The sequence below is a fragment of the Lissotriton vulgaris genome, chromosome 8, assembly GCF_964263255.1.
Source record: "Lissotriton vulgaris chromosome 8, aLisVul1.2, whole genome shotgun sequence".
Taxonomy (NCBI): Eukaryota; Metazoa; Chordata; class Amphibia; order Caudata; family Salamandridae; genus Lissotriton; species Lissotriton vulgaris.
Window position 1 is genome coordinate 981,943,506 of NC_141696.1, and position 24,376 is coordinate 981,967,881.

The 24,376-nt window shown below is 43.9% G+C and overlaps 1 protein-coding gene across 12 annotated transcripts in view; it reads left to right on the plus strand.

Moving 5' to 3' along the window:
* Window positions 1-24,376, plus strand: part of MYCBP2 (MYC binding protein 2) — a 2,065,574-nt gene that overhangs the window by 210,084 nt on the left and 1,831,114 nt on the right. For all 12 annotated transcript variants that reach the window (XM_086934832.1, XM_086934837.1, XM_086934835.1 and 9 more), the window contains exons 9-11: window positions 1,883-1,956; window positions 15,771-15,909; window positions 18,837-18,913. In XM_086934832.1, the coding sequence (XP_086790958.1) occupies window positions 1,883-1,956; window positions 15,771-15,909; window positions 18,837-18,913 (290 nt within the window). The remainder of the gene's footprint in view (window positions 1-1,882; window positions 1,957-15,770; window positions 15,910-18,836; window positions 18,914-24,376) is intronic.

Below are 24,376 nucleotides of genomic sequence, written 5' to 3' on the forward strand. Positions count from 1 at the left end.
AATATGGGCTATCAGTAGTGAAATGTTTCATTGTGTTTGAAATTCAATGTTGTGGAAAATGAGGTACATTTTCAACTCTGGTCAAAACAAGATTGCGCAGGCACACTTGCAAAGTCTAATGCTTATTTTGATCTCTCTTTAACATTCCGACCTCATGAAAGCGAAACGGGTGGCAGAGGGTGTTAAGCCGTGTGCCTCTCTCCACATGTTACATACTTGTATTTTTCGGTTATGTCTGTACCATGTTTTCAGTTACTTAAGGTCTAAGGTCCCTGCTGCTCATGCATCAGTGCCTTTACCCCCAGATGAAGTAATCACTCTGAGATTGACCTAGTCCATAAATCTGCCATGTTTCTCAATTCTTCATTTTTACTAATTCCTCTTTTTATCCTTTTATTTGGTGTAAAATTGCATGTTTTTTCATGATTGTTCCCAGCAGGTGTTAGGCAGTCTTGGAGACCTATCAGATGTCTGATTATGATGATAATTTATTAGTACAGTATGTAATTGGTCTGTTCCCTCATAGGAGGCATGTGACTGGGAATATGTGCACCCTTCTCTCACTCAGAAAAACACTGCCACTTAATCTGGGCATTCTAGCTTCCAACACTTAATTTACAGCAATGTAGAGTTAAGAATCAGTTTGAACTTTTTACTCTGCAGTGATGAACTCTAAATATTTTTCTCTTGCAACAAAGGTGTTTTTTTGTCTCTAGAAAGAATATGTTCAATAGAAATGTGTATTTGATAGGGTGCGCACATTTGGAAAAATGACAATGAACCATTACCTTTTCAAACTTAATCTACCCAGTATACAAATGACAGCCCTTATTTTAGTTGGTAGTTAAATGTGTAGGCCACGCCATATAACGAAACGTGTGCTGATCAGAGCTCACTGATCAACAGAGCCGTCGCCAGTCAAATGATTACGTTAGAATGAAGGATGAATGTCACCTCATAGTGAAAATTAAGTTCAACATTGGAAAGTTGTGTTCCTAAATAATTTCTGAATCTGAATTAATGAACCTTTTTTTTAGGAGATGATGCAGTTTAAGATTAGTTATTTGGCTTTTTGACCTCCACAGGTTTTTTGGTGTCATTTTTCAAGAGTTGCCTGATCTAGTATCTATTGCTGTGTATCTATTATAAAACTTCTAAGCATTCGGGTAGTCCACAAAGAGACTTAAAAAGAACATACACTTTAAAAAAAAAAAACGCACAAAATGTTCGTTATTAGTATTGTTAGAATTTATGTCCGCTAAAGAAAACACAACTCCATGTTTCTCCCTCTTAACATTTTTCAGAATCTTTATTCCTGCTAAGACTTTTGATGTGCAACCTCTAGAGTTATAAAGGCAGCAAAAGTGCGAAGTGTAAACTTTTTTTTTTACACACTCCACTATGAAGAATTTGTTTATTTACCTTGCATCTTTCTTCGAAGATGCATCAGCATAGTGAACTTTCCTGTTCTTCTCTGTTGGTTTTTCCTTTTTCATTCATTTAAGGCAATTCCCATTCAAACTGTTGAAACTAATTTTAAAAAAAAGTATGTTCCAAGGGTTTAAAAAGGCAGTTTGAAATAAATTTTGGTTGCAAAATCCTTCCGAAGTTACAACATTTACAAAAAGGCAATAACCTGCTTTTTTTGTTAAACGTGTTTCCCCTTTTACCTTTGTGGTTAACAAATTCCCTCCTATTTTGTAACACTGTGCTTATGACCTCCATACCAGTAGTAATTCTGTGTTGGAGTGGAAATTATCCCTAAGGGAGGAAAACAGTTAGGCATGGCTGTCTGGCACAGTTTTGCTAATTAGGGAATTATTTACTTGCAATAAAGTCGGGGTGGTGCTATGGTTTATACATTTTTTTGTTTCCTTTGCAGATTCCCAGACTGAAGGACAGAATATCCTCTTTACGGACGGAGAGTACATAAATCAGATTGCTTCTTCGAAAGATGTAAGTATCGAGCACCAAGTTTAGCGTTGGTTATTATATGCGTCTTTGTTTGGTGGACAGAGTTTGCCAAGCAAAGTGTTGGCTTGGTGTAGAGTGGAGGAATAGAATTTACAGCCAGTGACCAGTTGCCACGATGTGTTCAACTCATCTCTTCATAGAAACAAGCGCTCCCAATGAGATGCTCATGTTGAAACTTGATTTGCAGCTTCAACTGTGAGTAATCTGCTCCCATTGTTTAAGAGACTTTTTGCAGAAGATGTTGCTGCCTTTGTTCCAGGGCCAGTTGACATGTGGGAACACGTTTACTATTTAATTGTTCTGGGTGTTGTCTGAATGCCCACACATGCAGTGATTGCTCTGCATTATCACTTCATCAGCTTCCTGAACAGTTTCTCGTTAATTCCCACAAAGTTTAATTGGGACATTAATTTGAAGTGGCAGTTACACAGCATTCCTTGGTTCTTTCCTCATACTAGAAATATTAGTTTCAGCCTCCACGCATTTCCATTCTCATTTGCATTGTAATCCTTGTATTGTAATTCACTGAAAGGTGGAAGGTTAGGCATTCTTGATGATGAAAAGATAACCAACCTAATTGTGTTTATCTACGTGGGTATAGTGCACGGTCTGGGCAAAATGTTTGGAAAAGGCCTCAACTGATCTTGTTGGCAGTATAGAGTACTAGTTCAGTCACTCAATCAAATATACTTTATTCAAATACAATTTGTACTCATGAAAGGGCAATGCCAAACAGTTTAATGCATACAATAAGAACTTAAAATGTTAAAAGCAAATACATGAAAAGCATCAAATGATTTAAAAAAAATCACACTCCCCATCAAAAGTGCATAAAACACAACATTCTGGATTTAAAACCAAGCGGCAGATCTATAAAGTGTTCATTGTGCGACTGGCTCCAACAGCTGCTTTTGAAAAGGCCCCCAAATTAATTGTTTCCTCCTCAGCCACCAAATTAGAAATACTAGTTTTTCAATCTACGCCATTTTGGTACCTGTGCTTGTGGTGTTTTAAGGATGTGCAATATTAAAGTGAATAGTGGCATTTATTAGTGTTGCTCTGTTGAAGCCAATATTTTCTTGACTGACAATGATATTTATAGAGTATGCAGTGAATTCAGCTAAACTTCTTTCGTGGCTGAAAATGCAAAATACGATTAAAAAATATTGCTCCACTTACTTTCCTACATTTTGCTATACAACGTGTGACAAGTGTAAAATTAATGTCTTAAATTATCTTGGACTGTAATTTGCATAAATGATGAGATTCAAACATGAACAATGAGCTAGCAGAATAGTTGCCTTTGGAGGTAGTCTGTAGATGTATTGGCAAAGTTGTTGATTTCTTTAAATAATTGCAAAGGCTAGATGTTGTATGCAGGGCACAGCACCCTGTCATATGTGGATTTGTACTTTATAGTCCTATTTATGAAAATTTGGTGTTTTCCCTTTAAATGTATTCAGTTGTGTGGCAATTGGGAAATAAACCTACAAGAGTAGGGCCCCCCTTATACATCAAGTTGAACCAGACAATAGCAGTAACGCTTGATAGTATTATCTGAACGAACGATGACTGGACTGTTTTATTAAGTATGTGGACCATCTTATTGTGTTTGTTTTCAAATACACAGTTGTACTACTCTTTCTTTTACATGCGGTGTTTTTTGAAAAATGAGTAAATAATTATTGAAAGTGATATCAAGTACCTCCAAAAACTGAAAAACATTGCAGTCTTCAAAGGTTAGGTGGATGATTATAAAGGCAACCATGTTTGACTTGATAACTATCGAAGAGGTAGAGGTGAACCCCAACCAAATCTGGAGTCCAGTTCAATCAGAAGTTTTAAATAGTCACTTAATATTCCAAGGCGCCTGTTCTTGGATGCTGCAACCACGTAAGCCGTGCCAGAAGAAAAATAAAACAATACCATCAAAAAGATGCAGACTAATCTATTATAATGTTTTTAAAACAAATTGCCCAAGCTTCGATTGGAAGAGTGCACCAAACATTTGTGCACATTGATTGTTCTGAACGCGTGCTTATCTTATGGTATTACCTTTATATGGTATTGTGAACAAAGGGCGGAACTTACTACTTGAAGGTTTTCCATTGGCTGTCCAAAATTAATCGCTTTATAATGCTTTAAAGTAGCTATCAGTTAACATTGTTCCACAGTATCTTGGTTTTTAGAATAATGAGCATTCTTAAAGACAATTTCATATTAAAAATTAGTAACCATAACCTCTTCATTATTTATCATGCATCACCTCTTAACTCCTACAAGTATCATAAAATATCAGTCTAAGTCACTCCATATCAGTAAATTGATATGTATGTCTTATCCAAGACTAAAAATACATTGTTTTCTATGTTCATACCCTTCAGGTATTGTCCGCATAGACAGAGTAACCTATACTTTCTCCTTTTTCCTAATTTTTCCCAGAAAATGTTGCCTTTTTATTTATCTGAAGTGACTGGAGTCCCAGACAATGCCTTGGATATTTAATACCATGAAGATTAGAGGCTACTATAAACAGAATTCAAATCCACTTAATATGTGATAGTCTTTGTTCCATGCAATCTTATTTTTTGTTTGGTAACTCCTATGAATGAAAATTCATAATAGAACAGCTCATTAGGTGAATGATGTAAATGTAAATGTATTTGAGCTTATATAGCGCACAGCTACCCACAAAGGGTTTCCCGGCGTTTGCTTAGGGAACCCGTCCTGGTATTCCCCTGTGAGATAACCCCGGCAGGGTATCCACAAGGTGAAAGCCAGGCATCCCGCCGCGAGGGGCCATTGTGGAGATTAAGCAAGCTATTGCCCAGAGTCGCAGAGTGTGAACCCGTGAGTTGAGAAGGCACCGGAGTGAGAATTATCGAGTCCGTGGAATTTTTGAGCCCAAGACCCGCCAAGGCGGGGAATTGAACCCTGGTCCAGGGCCGATCTCAGCTTCCGGGTCTGCCGCCTCTAACCCCTGAGCCACACTTCTCCACATGATAAACCTAGGATTTACAGTTTACTTTAGTATCTTTGTCAGTGAAAGTATGGTTTAAACTAAAATGATAGGCAACTGTCTGGATGCACATGATAAATAGGGTATTAACCTCTCTCTTGGAGTCTGTGATTTATGTAAGAGTGAACCGTGGTCATCTTCCTACAGAGTCCACTAAAGCATTGACGTTGTTTTAGGGCACCTCCTAGACATGGAATAGTGTTAGGGTATTTGTTCTTTGTCTGTGGAGAGTTGTTTTTCAGTATGCAGATTATATTCTATGACGTTCCAATCCATTTTCAGTGTGATTAGAGTAATCTTTCCACTGTATTTTCTGTACTTTACCTATTACACCATTGCTCTTCTTATTAGTCCGAAAACCTCTCAATAATTTATCAAAATATTTCAAAAGATGTTCCCTCTAGCTGTTCTAGACACATTCTACTTCTTTTGGAACTTGGCAAATGAATTGTTTATCCTTGAGCACTTATTTGAAGACAATGGAGCTTCAGTGGACTGTTAACGCTGGTTTGGACCCAATGCCATTAATGTTTCAGTACCCTATTCCATAGCCTCTCTACTCTTCCTCTGGACATGTGTTGTTGGACTAGACTGGGAATGAGGCAAAAGGTACAGGCTTTCCCCTTCCTTCCTGTGGCAAAGTCATGGAAAAAGCAGGTGGAGGGGAATGGAAAATACTTAACTTCCCCAACTCTTTCTCTATCCTGCCAAATAAAGCAAGACAGTTTGGCAGAGCTGAGGAGCCGCAAAAGCTTCTTACTCCCTTCTTTGATAGCTTCTGCAGTCCCTTGATGCTCAGTCACTTGTGCTCCCTTTGTTTCAGAGAAGTACACAGAATAAACAATGGGGACATTTTCAATAAGCATTTATTGAACCTGTGTCATTCTAGTGTAAAATATGTGTGCTTGCAACAACCATAAGACCGAAACAGATATAAATAATTATAAGCACCAAAAGAGTAAATGGATGGTAGATTTCTACCATTGTGTTAAAACAATAGATATATGCATATATATACATATAGATACATGACAAAAATAATGCGTACTTTTACGATGCTAACCCTAACTAGATGTACCTAGATGTACTTGGCATGTATGTAGGTGTATAGAGCCAAGAATCCCTCTAGGAAAGAACCAACCCCATTGTGAGAAAATTAATGAGCCCGGCTTGGCCTCGAATGGACACCTGCAAGGGATGTCAGACGACTGCATTCTGGAGTGTCTGGAGTGGAGGGTGTAGGAACCTCAGCGTCTCGATTCAGTGTGTCAGCAGTGAAGTATTTCTCCTCTGTGCCCCAGCAAAGATATGGGGCTTATATACCCAAAAGGTACATTCAGGGGTTCTACTTTGCTGTGTCATGTCGGCCGAGGAAGAAAATATTGATGAACCTTATACATAGTTATTATGCAGAAGATGGTAATCCTGCTGTGATTCTGAAAATCCTCATGCATAATAGATGAGGCTAGTTTTTAGAAAATAACAGTGTTTATGCAGCACCTAATGTTATGTTATGTTATTTGAATTTTTTAAGCGCACAGCTGCCCCAGCTAAGGGGCATCCCGGCGCTGTAACTGGAAAAAGTAACATAACTAATAACACAGAAAAAGTCGGGAGTGATTAATCGGACAGAGGAAAGAAATAGGTTTTGACAGCTTTCCTGAAAGCAAGAAGGTCATCCAAAGAGCGAATGTAGGCAGGAAGTACGTTCCATAGTTTAGAGGCCAAGACCGTAAACGATCGGCCACCCAATCTACATTTTTGAAATCGGGGGACAAGTGCCAGATTTTGGCCAGCAGAACGAAGGCTGCGCAAAGGGGTGTACGAGGACAAAAGGTGCTGAAGGATGATAGGGGTGTTAGATTTAAGAATTTTGAACGCAAAGCAGAGGGCCTTGAACTCTATGCGCCTGATTACTGGCAGCCAGTGCAGATTGAAGATTGTGCTACGGGCTGAGCAGAAGCTTGGCAGGCCCACCAGGGCCCTAGCTGCCGCATGCTGCACCCGTTGAAGTCGCAAGACTTCCGCCTGGTAGGCGCCCAAGAACAGTGAGCTCGCGTAATCGAGCCTCGATAGTACGCTAGCTTGGATCACCATCTGGCAGGTGGGGGCATCAAAAAATTTGAGGATAGGCCTCAAGCCACGCAGAATGCCGAAGCACATGGATGCCACCTTCTTAGTGTGGAACGAGAAGGTTAGTTTGGAATCCAACCAGACGCCAAGATTTTTGAGTTCGGAGACAGGTTTTGGGGGAGGTCCCAGCTCCTTAGGCCACCAGCTAGCACCCCACATATGAGGATGTTTCCCCAGCACCATCACCTCAGTTTTGAGGGCGTTGAGTTGTAAATCTAGGTAAAAGTTCAGCAGCAAACCTGTTATATAGGACAACGGCAGGGTAAATGTAGGTTAAAGGTCAAGAGACTACCCAGGCCTAAATTGGGATACATTACATATCATAACACACCCTTCCTTTTAGCCATTTCAACATCGCTTGGTAAGCTAAGAAGGACAACTTCCTCCTTGGACGCCCCTTTTAAAAAACGAAAACCAAAATAAACCTGCTGAAATAGATGTGAATATAACTTGATAATTCTGTTGGTGAGCCTGTGGTCTTAATCTGTAAAGTAGTTGTTAATTAACAGAGAACCTGGTGGACATAAGCAATCTGTAGCTTATGACTATTTTTCCATCACTTCGGATTTAAAATTCTCCAGAAGATGTGCATGTTTAGCACTACAGTGCATCACAAGAACAAAACATTTGGAAGGTATTTTCTCTCTTGTGACTATGAATAGGGTCGGACATAGACTTAAAATTGTCCAGGCACTAAAATAAAAGTGGCCCCTTTAGTGAATTAGGAAGCTAAAGAAATTTCCCCTGTTTGCGAATCGGTACTGCTTTGATCTTGTAAATGCAAAAACCTCAGTTGATAGACAGAATGCAGAACAATGTCCTACATTCACTCCAGTACAGAGATCTGGGCCTACATCCATCGTTTTTTTGCACTCCACACCACCCCAGTTCAGACATGGCCATATGCAAATCAGTCTGACCCTGTGCCTCATGGGAACAGTCCAGCCCGAGCTGATCTTGTAAAGACAAGCTGTATAAGTGTCATGCAAGGAATGGACAACAGCATGGATTTGAGCTTGCTGCATGCTATTTTTGTTTCAATCCGGAAAATAAACAGAAAAAATCGGCGCTGCAGACCATAAAACAGGCCCTCAAACGTCCCGAAAACCCAGCCAAAACACTGAGTCAGACCAGCCCATCGGACACTGCCTGTCTGTCCTATTAGCCAGCCTGCCCTGACTACTATTTGAACAAGTGAACTGATCATTCTAAAAACTATGCAATTCAGTCAGTCCGTATTTAAGGGATGAGCAATTTTCAGGTAGGCACGGTAAGTCATCTGTGCTGTGTACCTCACAAAGTTACCTTTCCAATACCTGGCCCTTATTTAACTTTTTTCTTCCAAACACAAAATAGCCCCAGTGTTCTCTAGTATTCAACCTTCTGTTGAACTGATTGGGAAAGATAATTTATTTATTTAATTACGTCAATTCACAAGACTTTTCTCCAGTTGAGAACAAGCATTTGCTATGCAATAGGTCTCGCATTTGCAAATTTTTAAACTATTGGCATTGTAAATGACAATGCCTTTTATTTATGTTTTCAAAACCAACACATAGATAAAGGTTTGTCATTTACAATGACAGTAGCTCAAAGTCTTGCAAATGTGAGACATATTGCATTGCTAATGCAGTTTCAATACTTCTGAGCAGGGATGCCATACGTTTACGGGGACAGTAACAGTACTTCTAAGCAGGGCTGCCATACTTTTATTAGGGCAGTACAATACTCACTGGTACGTAACAGAGCACCCCGGGAGTGCGGGGCACCAAAGAGGGCATCTTTGGAGGGCAGGGAACTAAACACAGCGTATATTGGGAATTGAGTGAGAGTACCCAAAGGAGCATTAATAGTGCACAGGGTACCAGCGGGTCACAGCAACTCGAGGAACGGAAGCGTGGGTGCCAGCCAGAGCCTCGGAGTGGGGACAGAATACCGAATCTGTGGGGTACCAAACAAAGTCGTTGGTGGCGGGGGGGGGGGGTGTCAATGCCTCGCAGCCTTCAGTGTGGACACAGGGCCTTCCTCAAATATGTAAGGGCATCTCCTAATTTTGTGGGCGGTTAAAAGGAGGCGGCACTTTGAACTGAAGAACCACAGGGTGTGAAAACACGGAGTCAAGTGCAGGCTCGTGTCCCAACGATTACGAACACGGCTACACCACACACTTGCAGCACAAACTAGTGTGCACATTGTGGAAAAACAACGGTTTTACTGGGTTCCAATCAAAGGAATTTTCGCAAATAGATGACTGGCAGTGTTGGGTGCTTATTCGACTCCTGCCCCAGACAAGCGCTTCTCCCATCTCAGAAGCAATCTTTAAACTACTCTTCCTGGTTTCAGGACTGAGTACACCAAGCTATAGCAGCGTGCACCAGCACAACACACAATAGCATACCATGCTATTCCCTAACTCCTTAAAGCGCTCCGAAGCCATCCAGCTAAAAGCAATGCACTAGGCAAATGCTGGTAGCATACCATTCGTATAACACATAGTCGCACGCCGTACATATCATAACATAAAATCTGACGAATTAACAATTCGTAGAATATTAACATTGCGTAGAATATAACAAAGCATAGACTAAGAAGTTGTCTCTGAAAATAAAACAACCAAGAATAAACAACACCATAGCATCACTCTGTTGTGTAATGTAACATAACATAGCAGAGCCTATAAAATGGCACAGTCCACTGTAGCATTGCCCAACACCAATAGTATACACCATGCTAAAAGCAAAGCAACACATGTAAAAGAATAACATGCCATAGTGCAACATGGCATGGTTGTGCATAGCAAACATACTACTGCATAGCCTCCCATACTCTGATATAATTTACCATAGCATAGCATAAAAGCCTGAGAACATGAAATGATATTGCAAACCATTGTATAACATCACGTCATACCACAACTCAGCATATAGCACTATACAACACGACAATAAAACATGCTAAGGCACAGGTTATGGGAGAACAACATGCCATGGCATAACATAAGATTGCAGAGCATAGCTTAATATATCCCACCTACACAGTATTCCACTAACAAAGGTAGTATCCAGCTAACAAAGGTCCTGGCGCTAGCATAAACAGTGTGACATACACTCTCCTTAACTGGCCCAGATGCTGTGCTGGGTCATGGGTACGAATAACCTCTTCATGACATTATGAACACAAGGATGAACACTAGCACGGGCTTTCCATCATCAAGCAGATGTATTGTGGGGACGGCAGTCGTCGTGAACTTCAACGCAGCCAATTGGAGTGTTGCACCTGACAACAAGTTTGACAAAATCATTGCGCAGGACTGGAACATGTGCTACAAGGGGCTAGCGCCTGCGCGAGGTGAGAAGGGAAGTGGTTTATGTACATTTGGTGACCCTCCGTTCTGGGGATGCAAAGCCCCCATCGTAGGCTGCCCCTGTCCATAGAGGAGGACCACACGAAGCGTCAGGCAGGCGCTGGGAGTTAGATCGCCATGGACGTGCTCAGAAGCCCGAACTGAAACTGATTCTGTTTGAGAGGCCTTTAGATACTTTCTTCTGCCCAAGATCAAACTCGTAGTGGGTTGAATGCTCCCACAGGAGAATGTTAGTGCTACGCAAGCATGACCTAGTTTTCAACAGCAGAGTATACACCTGCACCCTAGAATAATTAAAAATGTCCCCCCGCAGCCACCCAGCAAGAGGGTACCTGCTGCAACCAGTTAATAGCTACACCGAATACTGTCCGATATTCCGACTGCCCACCTTTCTCTTTCCTCATTTACTAACAGAAGAGGACACCATGCAGGGCCAGTCAGCGTAGAAGCAGCCAGTGTTATCTGGTTTTTAATAGTGCTCACGTGGGCCATTCTAAGCGCTAGGAGCACTTGTGAACACGCCGTAATCGGTTAATGATAAAGCCACTTTGTTACTGTGAGAAGTTGGCCTGATATATAGTGTTCACTATTCTAGTGAGCACTTTGCATCAGTCCAAACAACCCTTATTGATGATTGGTTGTAAGTCAACCTTATAGACCAGCTATCCTAGTAGCATGGATACGAGCAGTCTTCGGGCTAAACTCTAGAGGGCGTGTTAAGCCAGCTGTTATACCATCACATATACCCCTTGAACACCAAGTGAAAGGACACCACACAAGTGTTAAATAAGCAGTGTATTTATTTAGATCACAACAGCCCTGTACTCTTTATGAGGACAGGGTACTAAGCACACAACAAAACTCTTACGAAAATACTTTAAGTTGCACAATTTACACAAATGCCCGAGGGGCACAAAAAACCATATACTATGGAAGTGGAATGCGAAATTACTAGCAGGTAAGTACTGGACTAATAGGCTTTGGAATCGCTAGGACTACGTTACTGAACCTTCAGATTACTAGTAGGAGGCCTAGGGGACTCGGGTGCAGAGTGTGCACTCTCACGCGGGATGCGGGACAAAGTCTATGGAGGCTAGTAAAAGCAAAGTTAGTGTTCTCGGGCGAACCCGATAAGGTAGGCTGAAAACTAGAGCGGATCTGGACCCTTGGATAGTGAGGCTATGCTGGGGCACCGAAATGCCGAAGTTACCTAGCCCAGGGGCTGCGGCTGCATAGGGTTCAAGTGTCGTTGGAAACCCTCGTTGACGAACCAGGAGCCTGAAAGAAGGAGTTGCTGGCAGGCGACCAGTGAAGATTGTTCAATGGATCCAAGCCTGGATCGAAGATGGAAGACACCTGTAAGCAGAGGGGACCAAGTCCTGAATCACTAGCCAGTGATCAGATGGGCACCAGGATGGCACCGGATGGAGTCACCTCGACCAGGTGAGTGGGCGACGCTGGGCTCTGCAGTCTCACGGACCAGGAGGCGTTGGCGGCGACCAGGATGGAGGTGCGAGCTGTCCCACGATGGTTGATGCTGTCGACGTCGCTGGACCCAGGATTGGGGCAACAAGTCTTGGCAAATTCAAGCCCACGCGGTGGACCTAAAATGGCGCCTGGAGTGGACCAGGAGGGTCCGGGGTGCTCCTCTTTTGGAAGGGAGCAAGGGCCAGTCTGGAGCAACCAGACTAGCAGTGGTAATGTCGTCGGTTGTCGTCGGGAAGGCCACAAGCCAGCGGGCTAGTAGCCAGACAACGCGGTGAGCAGCCAAAAAGCAGAAGGGCCCCATGCAGATCTCGTGGATGCTGGGGGGCTGGTCTTCGGTGCTGGAGCTGCTCAGGGTCGGGGCTTTTCGGACCCCAAAGCACTCACCAGAGGATCCCTCGGCGGTCGTGCTGGATAGAAGTCGTGCAGTTCTGATGATGGCCGGTCCCTCGGTCTCGTCGCACCTACGGTTCTCAGCTTAGCTGTAGAGGTAGGTAGAGGTCAGAGGTGCCAGGGAAGCCGGGTCTCGTCGAGCTGGTCAGTCGGATTCCGGAGGAAGGACGTGCAGCAAACCGCAGTGTTCTTAGTTGGTGCCTGCGGATGCAGGGTGACTACTCCTTAGCCACAAGGGAGAAATCTTGAGAAGAGTTGAGAGTTCCTTTCGTGGAAAGTAGTTTCTTGATTCAAAGATGATCTAATTTGGAAGGGTCCCCGCTCCTGCCTTTATCCTAAAGAAAGGGGTGGGTAGGCGACTAGGTCCTGCCCTAGGGGTGGGACCAGGAAGGGGGGTGGTTACACCCCTCTCTCATGACGGACTTTCCCCAGCTCAGGGGCTGGTGTGCCCCTGGAACTGGTTCTAGCTGGCAGATGCGTAGTGAGCACCGGGGTGCCAATTGCAGTCACCTTCCTGTAAAGCCCTGCCTACCCAGGATACACAAAACCCTGTCTGGGATGGTGCTAGCACCGCCCCTGACAGGAAACCCTTTGTCCAAGCTCCCCTCGCTGGAAGGACTCCCAGCTGCAGGGGGTCAGACTTGTGTCTGTGGTGGCAGCATCCATTTTGTGATGCTGAGGCTTGAGTTAACTTTAACCGGGGTTCACAGTTACATACATGTCGTGTCCCTCTAGAAGGGTGGAATGCTAACCCCGTCGCCAGAATTGGCGAGGGGTTAGTATTCCAATTCGTATGACACCTTACTCGACATGTTTTGATAAAGCGTTACCAAAGATAGCATATAACCGCGAGGATTATAATGCACTTAAGAGTATATGGTATGCGTTATCATGGAACAGCTATTAGGACTTGGTTCCGCAAGCTGCAAACGGGCTCAGCTCATGCCAGAGCACCATCTCACACGATTCCAAGCACTCTGCCTTCAGGATTGTCCAGGCCTGCCATAGGAGTGACTGATAGGAATCTGTGTGTCCATTTTAGGGTTAGATATAGGTATACTATATCTAAAGCAAAGGGTGATTACACCACCTTGCCCCAGCTGTCGTGCAGCCAGTTGTGTCAGATTTAGGTGGCAAGCCAGGGGTGGCATAATACATGCTGCAGCCCCTGGTAGGCCCTGGGTACACCTATGCCCTGAGTTACAGGGTCTGATAAGGTGGCCCAGTACCAATTAGATATGTACCTAAGGTACATGGAATCCATTTTACAGAGATAGCAGTAGGCCAGGGATCCTGATTGGCAGGGTCCCAGGCCAACTAAGTCGGAAAACCAGCAAAACACCAGGCAAAAAGCAACCATAGTCCGGTATCCACCTTCCTACAGTTACTGCTTTAAACAAGCGCTTGCAGTAATCCATTAATGATAAAGCAACTTAGTTACTGCTTTAAACAAGCACTCGCCATTGTGGCAAGGCAGCCTCTTGTTCGGAAACATGATCTGTCAACACACGCACCCTATAGATAAGAAATTGCTTCACGACAGCAGACGAAAAGGGGAAAGGGCGGAAACTAAACATGCTCAGTTCCTATCGGCGGCCAGGGTTTTACATAACCGATGATGCCAGCCAATGACATGGAGGGGCGGGGCTTCACGCCCCCTTCTGAAAATTCCTCATCTACAATATATCTCGCAAAGCAAGCAGGGCATGCACGCTGCAATGCCAGGCAAGACCTAAAAAGGTCCTGCACATCGCTAATTTCAATGGTTGAATCATGGGCTTGCCAGATGAGGGTTTCAGGTCTCTCTAAATTGCTTGGGATCAAGTTTCTGAACTTACAAAAGAACCTTGCCTTCTTTATCTCAGTCGGGAATTGGTTTTCTATTAATTTTAAAAATGGAATACAGCAAATATCACGGTATGCCTATTTCTTTAGTTTTTTATTTTTATTTAACGGGCACAACGTGTCTGTCACTTCCCAACCTCAAAAGGGTTTCTTTCTTAAGAAAATAGCTGGTCAGTCAGGAGTTACTTTGATGTGTTATTTGTCTTGCGTCAACGAGCTAAATCTTTTTCTAGGATCTGTGTATACAAGCCATTCAAACCCAAGGCCTCCTGCAATCTTGTCATCGTAGGTAGAGTTTTAGTGACTATTGCTTCAGGTAGAAGTATCATCACGGAATAAACGGTTGTATTTCCCGTTCTTCTGAAACACATGGAATTGCCTTACAGGAGAGATTTCGAAATATTTAGTCATAGTAGCCAGAACAACTACTAATCACCTATCCTTTAGGAAAATACTAAAAACTATCCTTTATCAAGAGGCATTTCTGTCCATCTAATTAATGTTCCTTATTCACCGATTGAGTTTCCTACTGCTGGCACAGCGCGGAGATACCCTTACTGGATTGATTCCTGCGCTCTAGAAGAATTTAAAATAAATAAATAAATAAATAAAATAGTGAAAGCTAGATCAGTGGACATCAGAAGATTGTCCGTAAAAAAGTTATATGACAATGGAATACTTTATCAGAATCCGTTACAACGGGAATCTGTTTTATGTAAATACAGTAGAACCAAAAGCAACAAAAAAAGTTAAACAGCTTTGAATAACGGTTGAGGAATGGAACAATAGGAATAATAATTTGAAAAGAAGTGGCCTAGGAAAAAATATCCATAAGGAAGCAAACACAATTTAAAAACACACAAAACAAACAAAAAAGTAAATGTTTACACTGGAAAAAAAAGCTGTGCCATAACGTATGATGTTTGCAGCAGCAGCAAGTTACAGGGGAACGGGATGGTCGGTTGTTACATACAAGGGCAGGATAAAAGCTGCAGACCACTTCATGAGGTTTGGAAACTCGAAAGGGGGCGGTAAAAGACATAACATGAGGAAGGATGGTTATTGGGTGGGGGGTAGGAAGACACTGTTTTATATGGGGTGGGGGGGGGGGGGGGGAGTTAATGAAAAGACCGGCTGGGGCACTTCAAAATTGAAAAGACATACACATTTACATCAAGAAAAGTAGGGGAAGGTAGAAATCAGGAAAAACGACAGATGGTGTAGTGAACAAGTGGTTGCCACCCCAACCCTAATTAAACATGCAGCACTTATGATTATGAAAGCTATGATGGTTGAATGATACAGAGCAGCAATGTGTATGTTATCAGCCTACTAGTTTGATTTTTACTGTAGCTGCATATGCTTTCAGTCCTGCCTCCTTGGGATAGACTTCTTGGATGTAAAAGCACGGGGAGGCTACTGGCCGCAAATAAAGTCACCTGTATACGTTTATAATGCGCATCTTTTCTCACTCCTTGAATCACAATCTTACCCCTGCAATCACATGTAACATTGATTTTACAATGGTTAAATAACCATCTTTTCTTTTTGGTCTAGGATGGCTTCGTTGTGCGGATATTCGCTACCAGCACTGAGCCAGTACTACAGCAGGAACTGCAGCTTAAGCTGGCCCGAAAATGCTTGCATGCTTGCGGTATCTCGCTTTTTGATCTGGAGAAAGATTTGCACATTATAAGTATGGCTTTGTTTATTAAAACCTTTTACAGTGTTATTTGCCGTTCTGTGATGCATATGTTAGTTTTGATCTCAAAAGGGATTCTGTCTGACATACTTTCCAGAAAGGTGCTATTCACAAGGGTTCGTGCTTGAGTCTTAGATGCGTATAACCCTCCAGTTCTGTAGGGAAAAGCCACTGTAAATTTAGCGTTCTTTGTTGGCTCACTGTAGTCTTTCATTTTTTTTGCCTGGCCTTGATGTTCCCTCTTGAAATATTCCAGCGGATGGATGCAGGTTTCAGGAGCATCTATGCAGATTGGGTATATGTTGGTGCCCCCCGCTCAGTACCTCTTCTGCTTTCCCTCCCATTTGGTCTGCATAGAGGACCAGTAGAAAGCCATGTCCTTGTAAGACAGGACCAGAGACGAGGCAGCATCGCTTTTGATGTTCCATTATCCAAGGTCTGCTCTTGTTGTGGTGTCCCTTCAACCTTCCATGGATACAGTTGATGCTGTGAGACTGACGTCTGTCTGAGTAGGCCTTACATGGATCCGTGACAAACTGAGAAACAAGTGAATTTGAGAGTTCCTCCATAGTACGTACTCGCCCTTCCTTAACACAGCATCGCATTAGGTGTGGATGGAAAGCCGTTGGCTGCAGTTAGCTCCACAGTGTTGAAATGGTAAAATTTCCTTTCCTGGAGAACATCTAAGCTCGTCACTTCTTTGAACCATAATTTCGGTTAAATATTTCATAAAATTGTGACGGAAGGAGATGAACATTTTTGAATACCTTCTCCACGTATAGTTAGCCACTTATTTTATTAAAACAGTGTGCCAGAAACTTGTTTCTGAATTGAATAATAATGTTTGTGGTACATGCTGATGTTTCATGTCTCTGGGTCAGGTCAGGTTTCAGACCGCCGTAGCTATTCTGTGCCAGCATAAAGCATATAACAACAAGAGGCTCTATGTACATTAATATGTACATGCGAGTTATTATGGATACTTGAACATTATTTCCAGCAAATGACATAACTGACGCAGATTTGAGGTCATTCTATAGCAGTTGTGCCTTGTAGGGGCCCTAGTGACTACAGATGAGGAACACACACAGCCCCAGGACACGCCACTAGCTCTGTTCTAGGGATAACTAAACCTAGTCACCTGCACCATTCTAACACTGCCCCAGTGAAACCATAACACTTGCTAGAAATATTAACCTACCACAAAGTACTATGCGGATACTACTGTAACTCATCAAATCGCATTCCAAGGATACTAACCCAACACCCTGCTCTGCTCCGTAGGGACACTTGTTCCAATCCTCTGTGCACTTTAAGCAAGAAGTCATTACATTGCACTGAATCCAGTGGCTGTTGAGAAACCACATTGATATTATCTGGCACTAAACCATCACACCATTCCCTACACACACTTATCCCTACATGTTCTCTACCTTAGCACATCCACCCATCATTTAGAACTGCATACTAAGGAGACTACCTAAACACACTCCATCCTAGACACACCAACCAACACCTCACACTGTGTCTTAGGGGCAATGACCCCTACACTATGATCTAGTAACATTAAATCATTACAGTGCAATTTAGGAACACTTATCAAATGCATCCTGGGTACAGTAACCCACAACATTGAATCCTGAGGATACGAGTCAACTACAGTGCCTTATAGGAGCACTAGCATACCACACTGTTCAAAAGACACTAACAAAGTACATTGCATTCAGTTCAAACTTAACCAAGAACACATCAATGTGTTGTGTGTAAACTAATACACTACACTGTATCCTTGGGACACATACTCACCATTCTGGACCCCAAGGGTGTTACGCACCACATATACTACAATTATGACAGTCTTTGGAACAGGAAGAAATAGTAGTAGCCTTAATTAGCTCTGTATTGAGTTACACTTTCATACATCTTTGTTTTAAGAATGTGAGACCCTTACCTTCCATAGTAGCAGGCTTAATCCAGTTTGCTTCTCACCTCGCTGTAACCTTTTCAGTGCTTGAGTAGAGTCCTATGCAGGAAATGAAGTGCTAGCCCTATTTCTACATGTGTTGCGTTATACAATGAGCAGTAATCAAAAGAAAAACGATTACAATTACTTAGCGATACATGCACATCTTTTATTTATGTCCTGTGCGATAAAGTTATTAGCATAATTGGATAATAAGGGTAGTGCTCATCACGTTTATCCTTGTGTCAATCTGCCGCATTGTGCTGAATATTATGGACACTATTTCACCATAAATCATTGTATTCTAGGGAAATTAAGTAATCCACTGTACTGCATCCTAGAGGCACTACCCCATCATTCTCTCCTGATTTGCAGAGACGCTTACACACCTCGCTGCACTATACCCTGATAGCACTCAATTGGTATACCATCTGCTCTACAGTTGATATAACCCTGTACATTGCACTGCTATAAAGAATTACCTATACCAAGCCACAAACAACTTAATGAGACATACCTGCCTGGTTCTGATCATATTACTTTCAGTCCAAGTGCTATTCACACATTAAGGAAATCTTGTTCTCTCCTGATCCTACAGCTGTTTTTAAACGCTGACATGAGACTGCTGCCTGTGTTGAATACTTGTTTATGTAGAACTCAGCAAGCCAGAAATTGAAAATTATTCTTGCTAGTGCGACAAAGTGATTCTGTCCGGAAGGTATTGTTTAACATACAATTGCCACCTCTTTCTTACTGCTTATGCCTTTGGACCTTTTGCAAACTGTATGAATTTAAATAATGAACTCTAAAACTAATACTTTGTGAAAGTCGTGATGCTCTATTTTTATTTATAAAAAATGTGGTGCCATTGTGGAACCTAGCATTTATGAAACCTGTTTGATGCAGCATTGGGTCGAGTAATGTATGTGATCTGATGTGTAATTTCGTCTTCCCACAGGTACAGGGTTTGATGAGGAGTCTGCGATTCTTGGCGCAGGAAGAGAGTTTGCACTAATGAGAACAGCCAGTGGCAAGGTACTGGAAATGCAAATTTCTAAGTTTCAGATGTTTTTGTCCATTGCTTGGATGCAAGAAACAAATGTTCAGCTTCCTATTTGTAAAGTCGTTCCCTTGACTTATGAAGTACCAAGATTACAGCTTGTACCCATCAGCATAAAGGACATTTTCTGCATTTTTTAGCAACATTAGGCAACTATGCAGGTACTGCAGAGTGCACAGTATACATTTATAATGTTAATTTGTGAAAAAAATCTAATAGTAATTTATGGAACTGGTGCATTTGGTTTCTTGTCTTTATTTTGGAGCAGTTATTATGAAAAGCCATGTGTTTGCTACTTGTCAGTCTCCATTTGTCTATATACCTACTCACATTGAGTTCTAGTCACAAAGGTAATCCGGTTGTAAATATAATAACCAAATGTATATTTTTATGTCTGCTAGGAAACCACAAAGACATTGTTGTCTGGCTTGAATCTAATTACTGTTGCGGATTTCTCCGCTGTGAATGTGGAGAAATGTGGGCTTGTAAATCCCACTTAAGGGATGGAAATCTGGCGTTCTGTGATAGAATATGCAATACAGTTATGTTTGTGCTCGGCCTCAAACTTCTTCTAACCTCTTTCCATCCTGGAAATGGTCATAATTTACTGCAGACAAGTGCTGAAGTAACTTCCGTCCTATGATCAAAAAGGGAACGGATCACCCCAAACTTGCTAGTAGTGTAGAGGAAGTGCCTCAACGCAAATTAATGTTTTCACCCGTGGAGAAAAAGGAAAAAAAATTCTATCTACACAAGAGGCTAAATTTCCCCTGCATGTAAAGTTCTCCATTTATGGAAAGTTTTTTACACAGAGGGAATAGCAGCCCAAGGGACTAATCACTTGATATTTCCAGTAGTGCGGCTCGAAACCTGCATTTGGCATAGCTTTCCAGGCAAACTAATGGGAGTGTTGTGAATAGGAAACAAACATAATAACGTTTTCAGGCAGAAGAGTAAATGTCTGCCCTATTTTTTTTACGTTTATTTTTGTGAATCGGTCCTTCCATTCAAAATATTTACAGGGGTCGGGTAAGAAGCACCATTAAACATAAGAAGTCGAAGCCTACTTCGCCCTGCCCATCCCCTGACGAGATGTAGGAGTTTTGACGTTCTAGGCTCCGCTCTGCAGAGCGGGTGCGTGGGTCAGCTCTGCATTTCGCTCCTTTTCTGGGACTGGGAACAACCGCCACATAGTTAGGAGTTCTATGACGCCATGTGCACCATATTTGGGTGGATTGACCCTGCCCGCACGTCTTCGGGCCCCACAGGCTCAGCGGAAGGAGCTCCTCTTGGTTCTGTGCGATATGGTTTGGCTGTGGAACCTAGGGTTCCTCATGGATCTGTTCCCAGATCGGGACACGTGCCCGTCCCAACCTTGCAACCTTCCCCAATGGCCAGACCCTCGATGTCCCTGGTGCCCATCGGTGGTGCCAGCCCATCCTAGTTTCGAATGACACCAAGCCAACTGGGCATCCACTGGTGGCGCCGATGGAGCCCCTGGTCTCTGTGTTATCCTCCGTCTTATTCCGAGGGGCTTGGATTGGATGAAGATGGGGAGGGGCATCAGGACCCCTCAGAAGTTCTACTTTATACAGAGGAAATGGACTGGTACAAGGAACTGGGCGATGCAAGTGGCTTGGATACTTCTCCAGAACCGGACATGCTTAATCCCCCTAACCCGGCTCTGGAGGAGGGGGGCTTCCTTCACTATGTTGATGCGTAGCGCTGTGGAGATCTTTGTACCTGCAGCTTCCTACTGTGGCAGTCAAGACCAAAGTCTTGACAGAGGTCCTGCAGCCTGGTGTCTCCACTTTGGAACCCTTGCTGCCATGTAACCTTAACTGATGATGTTCTTCTAGGCACCTGGTCCAAGCACAGCATGGGCTCCTGTGAATAGAACAATCTCCCTGCCCTGGGTGACCCAGCTTTTCTCTCCTCTCACCTTGGTGGTCCAAGCCTTTATTTCCTGTGTCACGTTCCCTTCTGCACCCCCGGATAGGAAATCCAAAAGGCTTGATAAATTTGGCAAGAAAATCTTCTATTTCTCCAGCCGAGCATTTCAGTCTGTAAACACTGCATGCATCTTGGGCCGTTGCTCCCATTTGCTATGGGAGAAGGTTGTGCAAGTGCTGCCACTAGTCCTTGAGACGGCCTGGGCTGTCCTCTCCCAAGCTGACTGGAGAAATGCATCAAAGTTTACCATACACTGTGACCTTGACACAACAGACTCACTGGGCAGAGCAATTTCCTCGACTGTGGCTGTTAAGTGCCACAGTTGGCTGAGTCATCTGGCTTCTGTGCCGATGTCCAAGCCAACCTTATGGACATGCCCTTTGATGTCTCTTCTCTCTTAGGAGATAGGGCGGATGCTTCGCTAGAGTGCTTCAAGGAGTCTGGGGCTACAGCCAAGTCATTGGTCCTCTCCGTATCATCCCGTCCCGAGTCTGCCTTTTGCTCCTTTTGTGGCTACGGAAGGGGCTTCCAGTCACGCCAACTTATCTCTAGCCGTTTGCCTGTGCCAGTTCCACAACTTCTGCGTGGCCGTGGGTGCTGTTCGCCCCAATACCATGGGTCGGGCAGCCAGAAGTCAGGTCAGGCCACAAACCCCCCTCCCTGCTCCGCCTCCAAATCTTCCTAGTTCGATCCTCCCAGATCATGGGTGTCCAGTTGCTGTCTGGATACGCCATCCTCTCCACCACTGGTGGGATATCGCCTTGGACAGGTGGTTTTTGCAGATAGTCCGACTGGGCTATTCTCTCCCCTTCAAGACTACACCTCCCTCCATGCCTCCAATATATGATCGGCTGACCGAGGATCACCTTTCTGTGCTTTGAGAGGAAGTCAAGGCTCTCTTGCATTAGAGAGGGTTCCCTGTGCAGAAATAGGCTGTGATTGCCTTTCCCGCTCTTTTCTGGTCCCCAAAAAGGACGGAGGACTTTGTCCTATCCTCAACCTCCGAGCTCTCAACTACTTCCTCAGAAAGGAAAAGTTCAAGATGCTCACTCTTGCTCAGGTTCTGTCTGCCCTGGACCAGGGAGACTGAACGGTAGCATTGGACTTGCAGGACGTTTATTTTCATATCCCTGTCCTGCTGCCCATCGCCGCTACCTGCGGTTTACGGTTGGCCACACGCACTTTCAGTTCACCGTGCTCTCTTTTAGCCTCACAAGCTCCCCTGGGATGTTCACCAAGGTGATTGCAGTGGTCGTAGCTGTCCTAAAGAGATCAGGGGTTCCAGTCTTTCCGCTATCTCGACGACTGGTTGTTGAAGGCGGGCTCGGCCCAGGTAGTAGTCTCCCACCTCCAGACTTTGGCGAACCTCGTGCATTTGTTGGGGTTCACTATCCCTGTGCCAAAGTCACACCTGATTACCTCTCAGATGCTCACTTTCATTGGAGCCGTTCTAGGCCTATCCTCATGAGCGGCGAGTCAAGGATATTCAGGCTATTGTAATGATGTTTCAGGCTCTATCCTGGATTTCTGTGAGACTTACTCTGAGGCTGCTGGGCCTCATGGCCTCCTGCATCCTGCTGGTGAATCATGCCAGATGGCACTTGCAGGCTCTGTAGTGTCACTTGAAGTTCCAATGGGTGCAGCATCGTGGAAATCTCACTGGCCTGGTCCAGATCTCGGAGGGAACTGTGAAAGATCTGTAGTGGTGGTTGACAAACTTCGATTGAGTCGGAGGCAGAGCCCTCTCCCTTCCCAACCAGATCTTACAGTAGTGACAGATGCATCACTTCTGGGATGGGGTGCCCATCTGGGAGAGGTGGAGATCAGAGGACGCTGGTCTCCGATGGAAGCTGTGCTCTACATCAGCTTGTTGGAGCTTCATGGGATCCGGTTGGCACCGAAAGCCTTCTTACTATCTTTCAAGGGAAGCCTGGTTCAGGTGTTCACGGACATGTAGTACTGCAACAAATTAGGCGAGGTGGGGTTGTGGACCTTCTGTCAAGAGGCCCTGCGTCTCTGGACTTGGCTGGAACAGGGCATATATCTGGTGGCTCAACACCTGGCCCGTTACCTGAATGTTGGGGCGGACGCTTCCACAATCATTTAATACCGGGAACCAACAAACGAAATGTATTTTAAAGAAAAAAAAAATACATGTTTGCACCTACTGAAAGCATTGTTTGTGTTTCATAAAGTGGTAAATGCTCATCACAAAGTGCCTATTTCCTAATGGGGGCAGGGGGGGGAGTCTGGTGGGCTCATTGAGCAGCAGCGAGCACTCAAGCCTAATAATAGATTAGCAGACAGGGGTTTACTTTATTACACTCTAGGCTCCGAGTAGGGGCAGGGAGGTGTGCAACCGAGAAGGTTTGTCTTGCTTCCTCCCCTTCCCTCAACCCAAATGAGTGACTCGTCTTTTTCCACCTAGGACGTCTGATGCATACTACTAGCATGCAAGCTTTCACACCTGCCGGCCATGCTGTTTGCAGCTCGGTCGGTGCCAGCCCCAGCGCTGGTGTTCTTATATACTCAGTTGTAACTTCCACTTGTGCATCAGCAGGCACACTGCTAACGTAATTTGTGTGTTAAATGACAACACTTGCATGTGTATAAATTGGTGTCCGTGTGTGCAAACATGTTGAAAAATTTGTTCAGGAAGACCGACAACTTCAAATGTTTTTGGGGCTCATGTCAAAAAGCACTTCAAAGTTTACCAGCAGCACCCTGGGATGCTTTGTATCTGGCCGTTACCTAGTGGACGTTTCCTGGAGCCGACAGACTCCAGTCCCCACCGTCCCTTGGGCAGCTAATAACATGGGTCACACCAGCTGTTTATCAGGGTTATTCTTCCACTGAAAAATCCTATGTACCAATTGGAGTATTAGGAGGGCGTTTAAAATTCTACAATTCTTAGGTTTCTGGCACTTTAATTTATCTATCCCCACAGACACCCTTCTTTCTAAACCCGTTCTACTGTCTGCCCAATATATTAGTTGGGTTCAGCCGGTAACCTTTTCGTAAAGGCCATGTTGTGACATGAATATGGCGCACGCCTGCTCCAGCAAGCCAGGTCCGGATTGCAATATCAAAGCAAACATGGGAGGTTAGGGGCAAGGGGAGTAGTACGTCACCTGCTTCAGGGATTTCAAACTATAAATCCATTGCAACTGTCTTCTAGGTGAACCCAGAGTCTGAGATGACGTAAAAGCCTCTGAGATGACCACAACATAGAGAATCCACTAGTTTGTTAAAGTAAACCCCAGGAGTGCGGCACTCCTTCTCTGGTGACATGGTAACAGTATCACTGGGAAAACTAAACAGCCGTGGACACAGTGCACCCTTTGAATGGTAGATGAAGCCACACTTAGGCAGAATACTGCACCACAGTGAGAAACCCCAGAAGACTGTAGATGGAAAGAAGTTTGTTAGAGAGAGAGCAGAAGGAGAATGGGCCTGGCAACAGTGTGACCTTGTGGAACACTGTC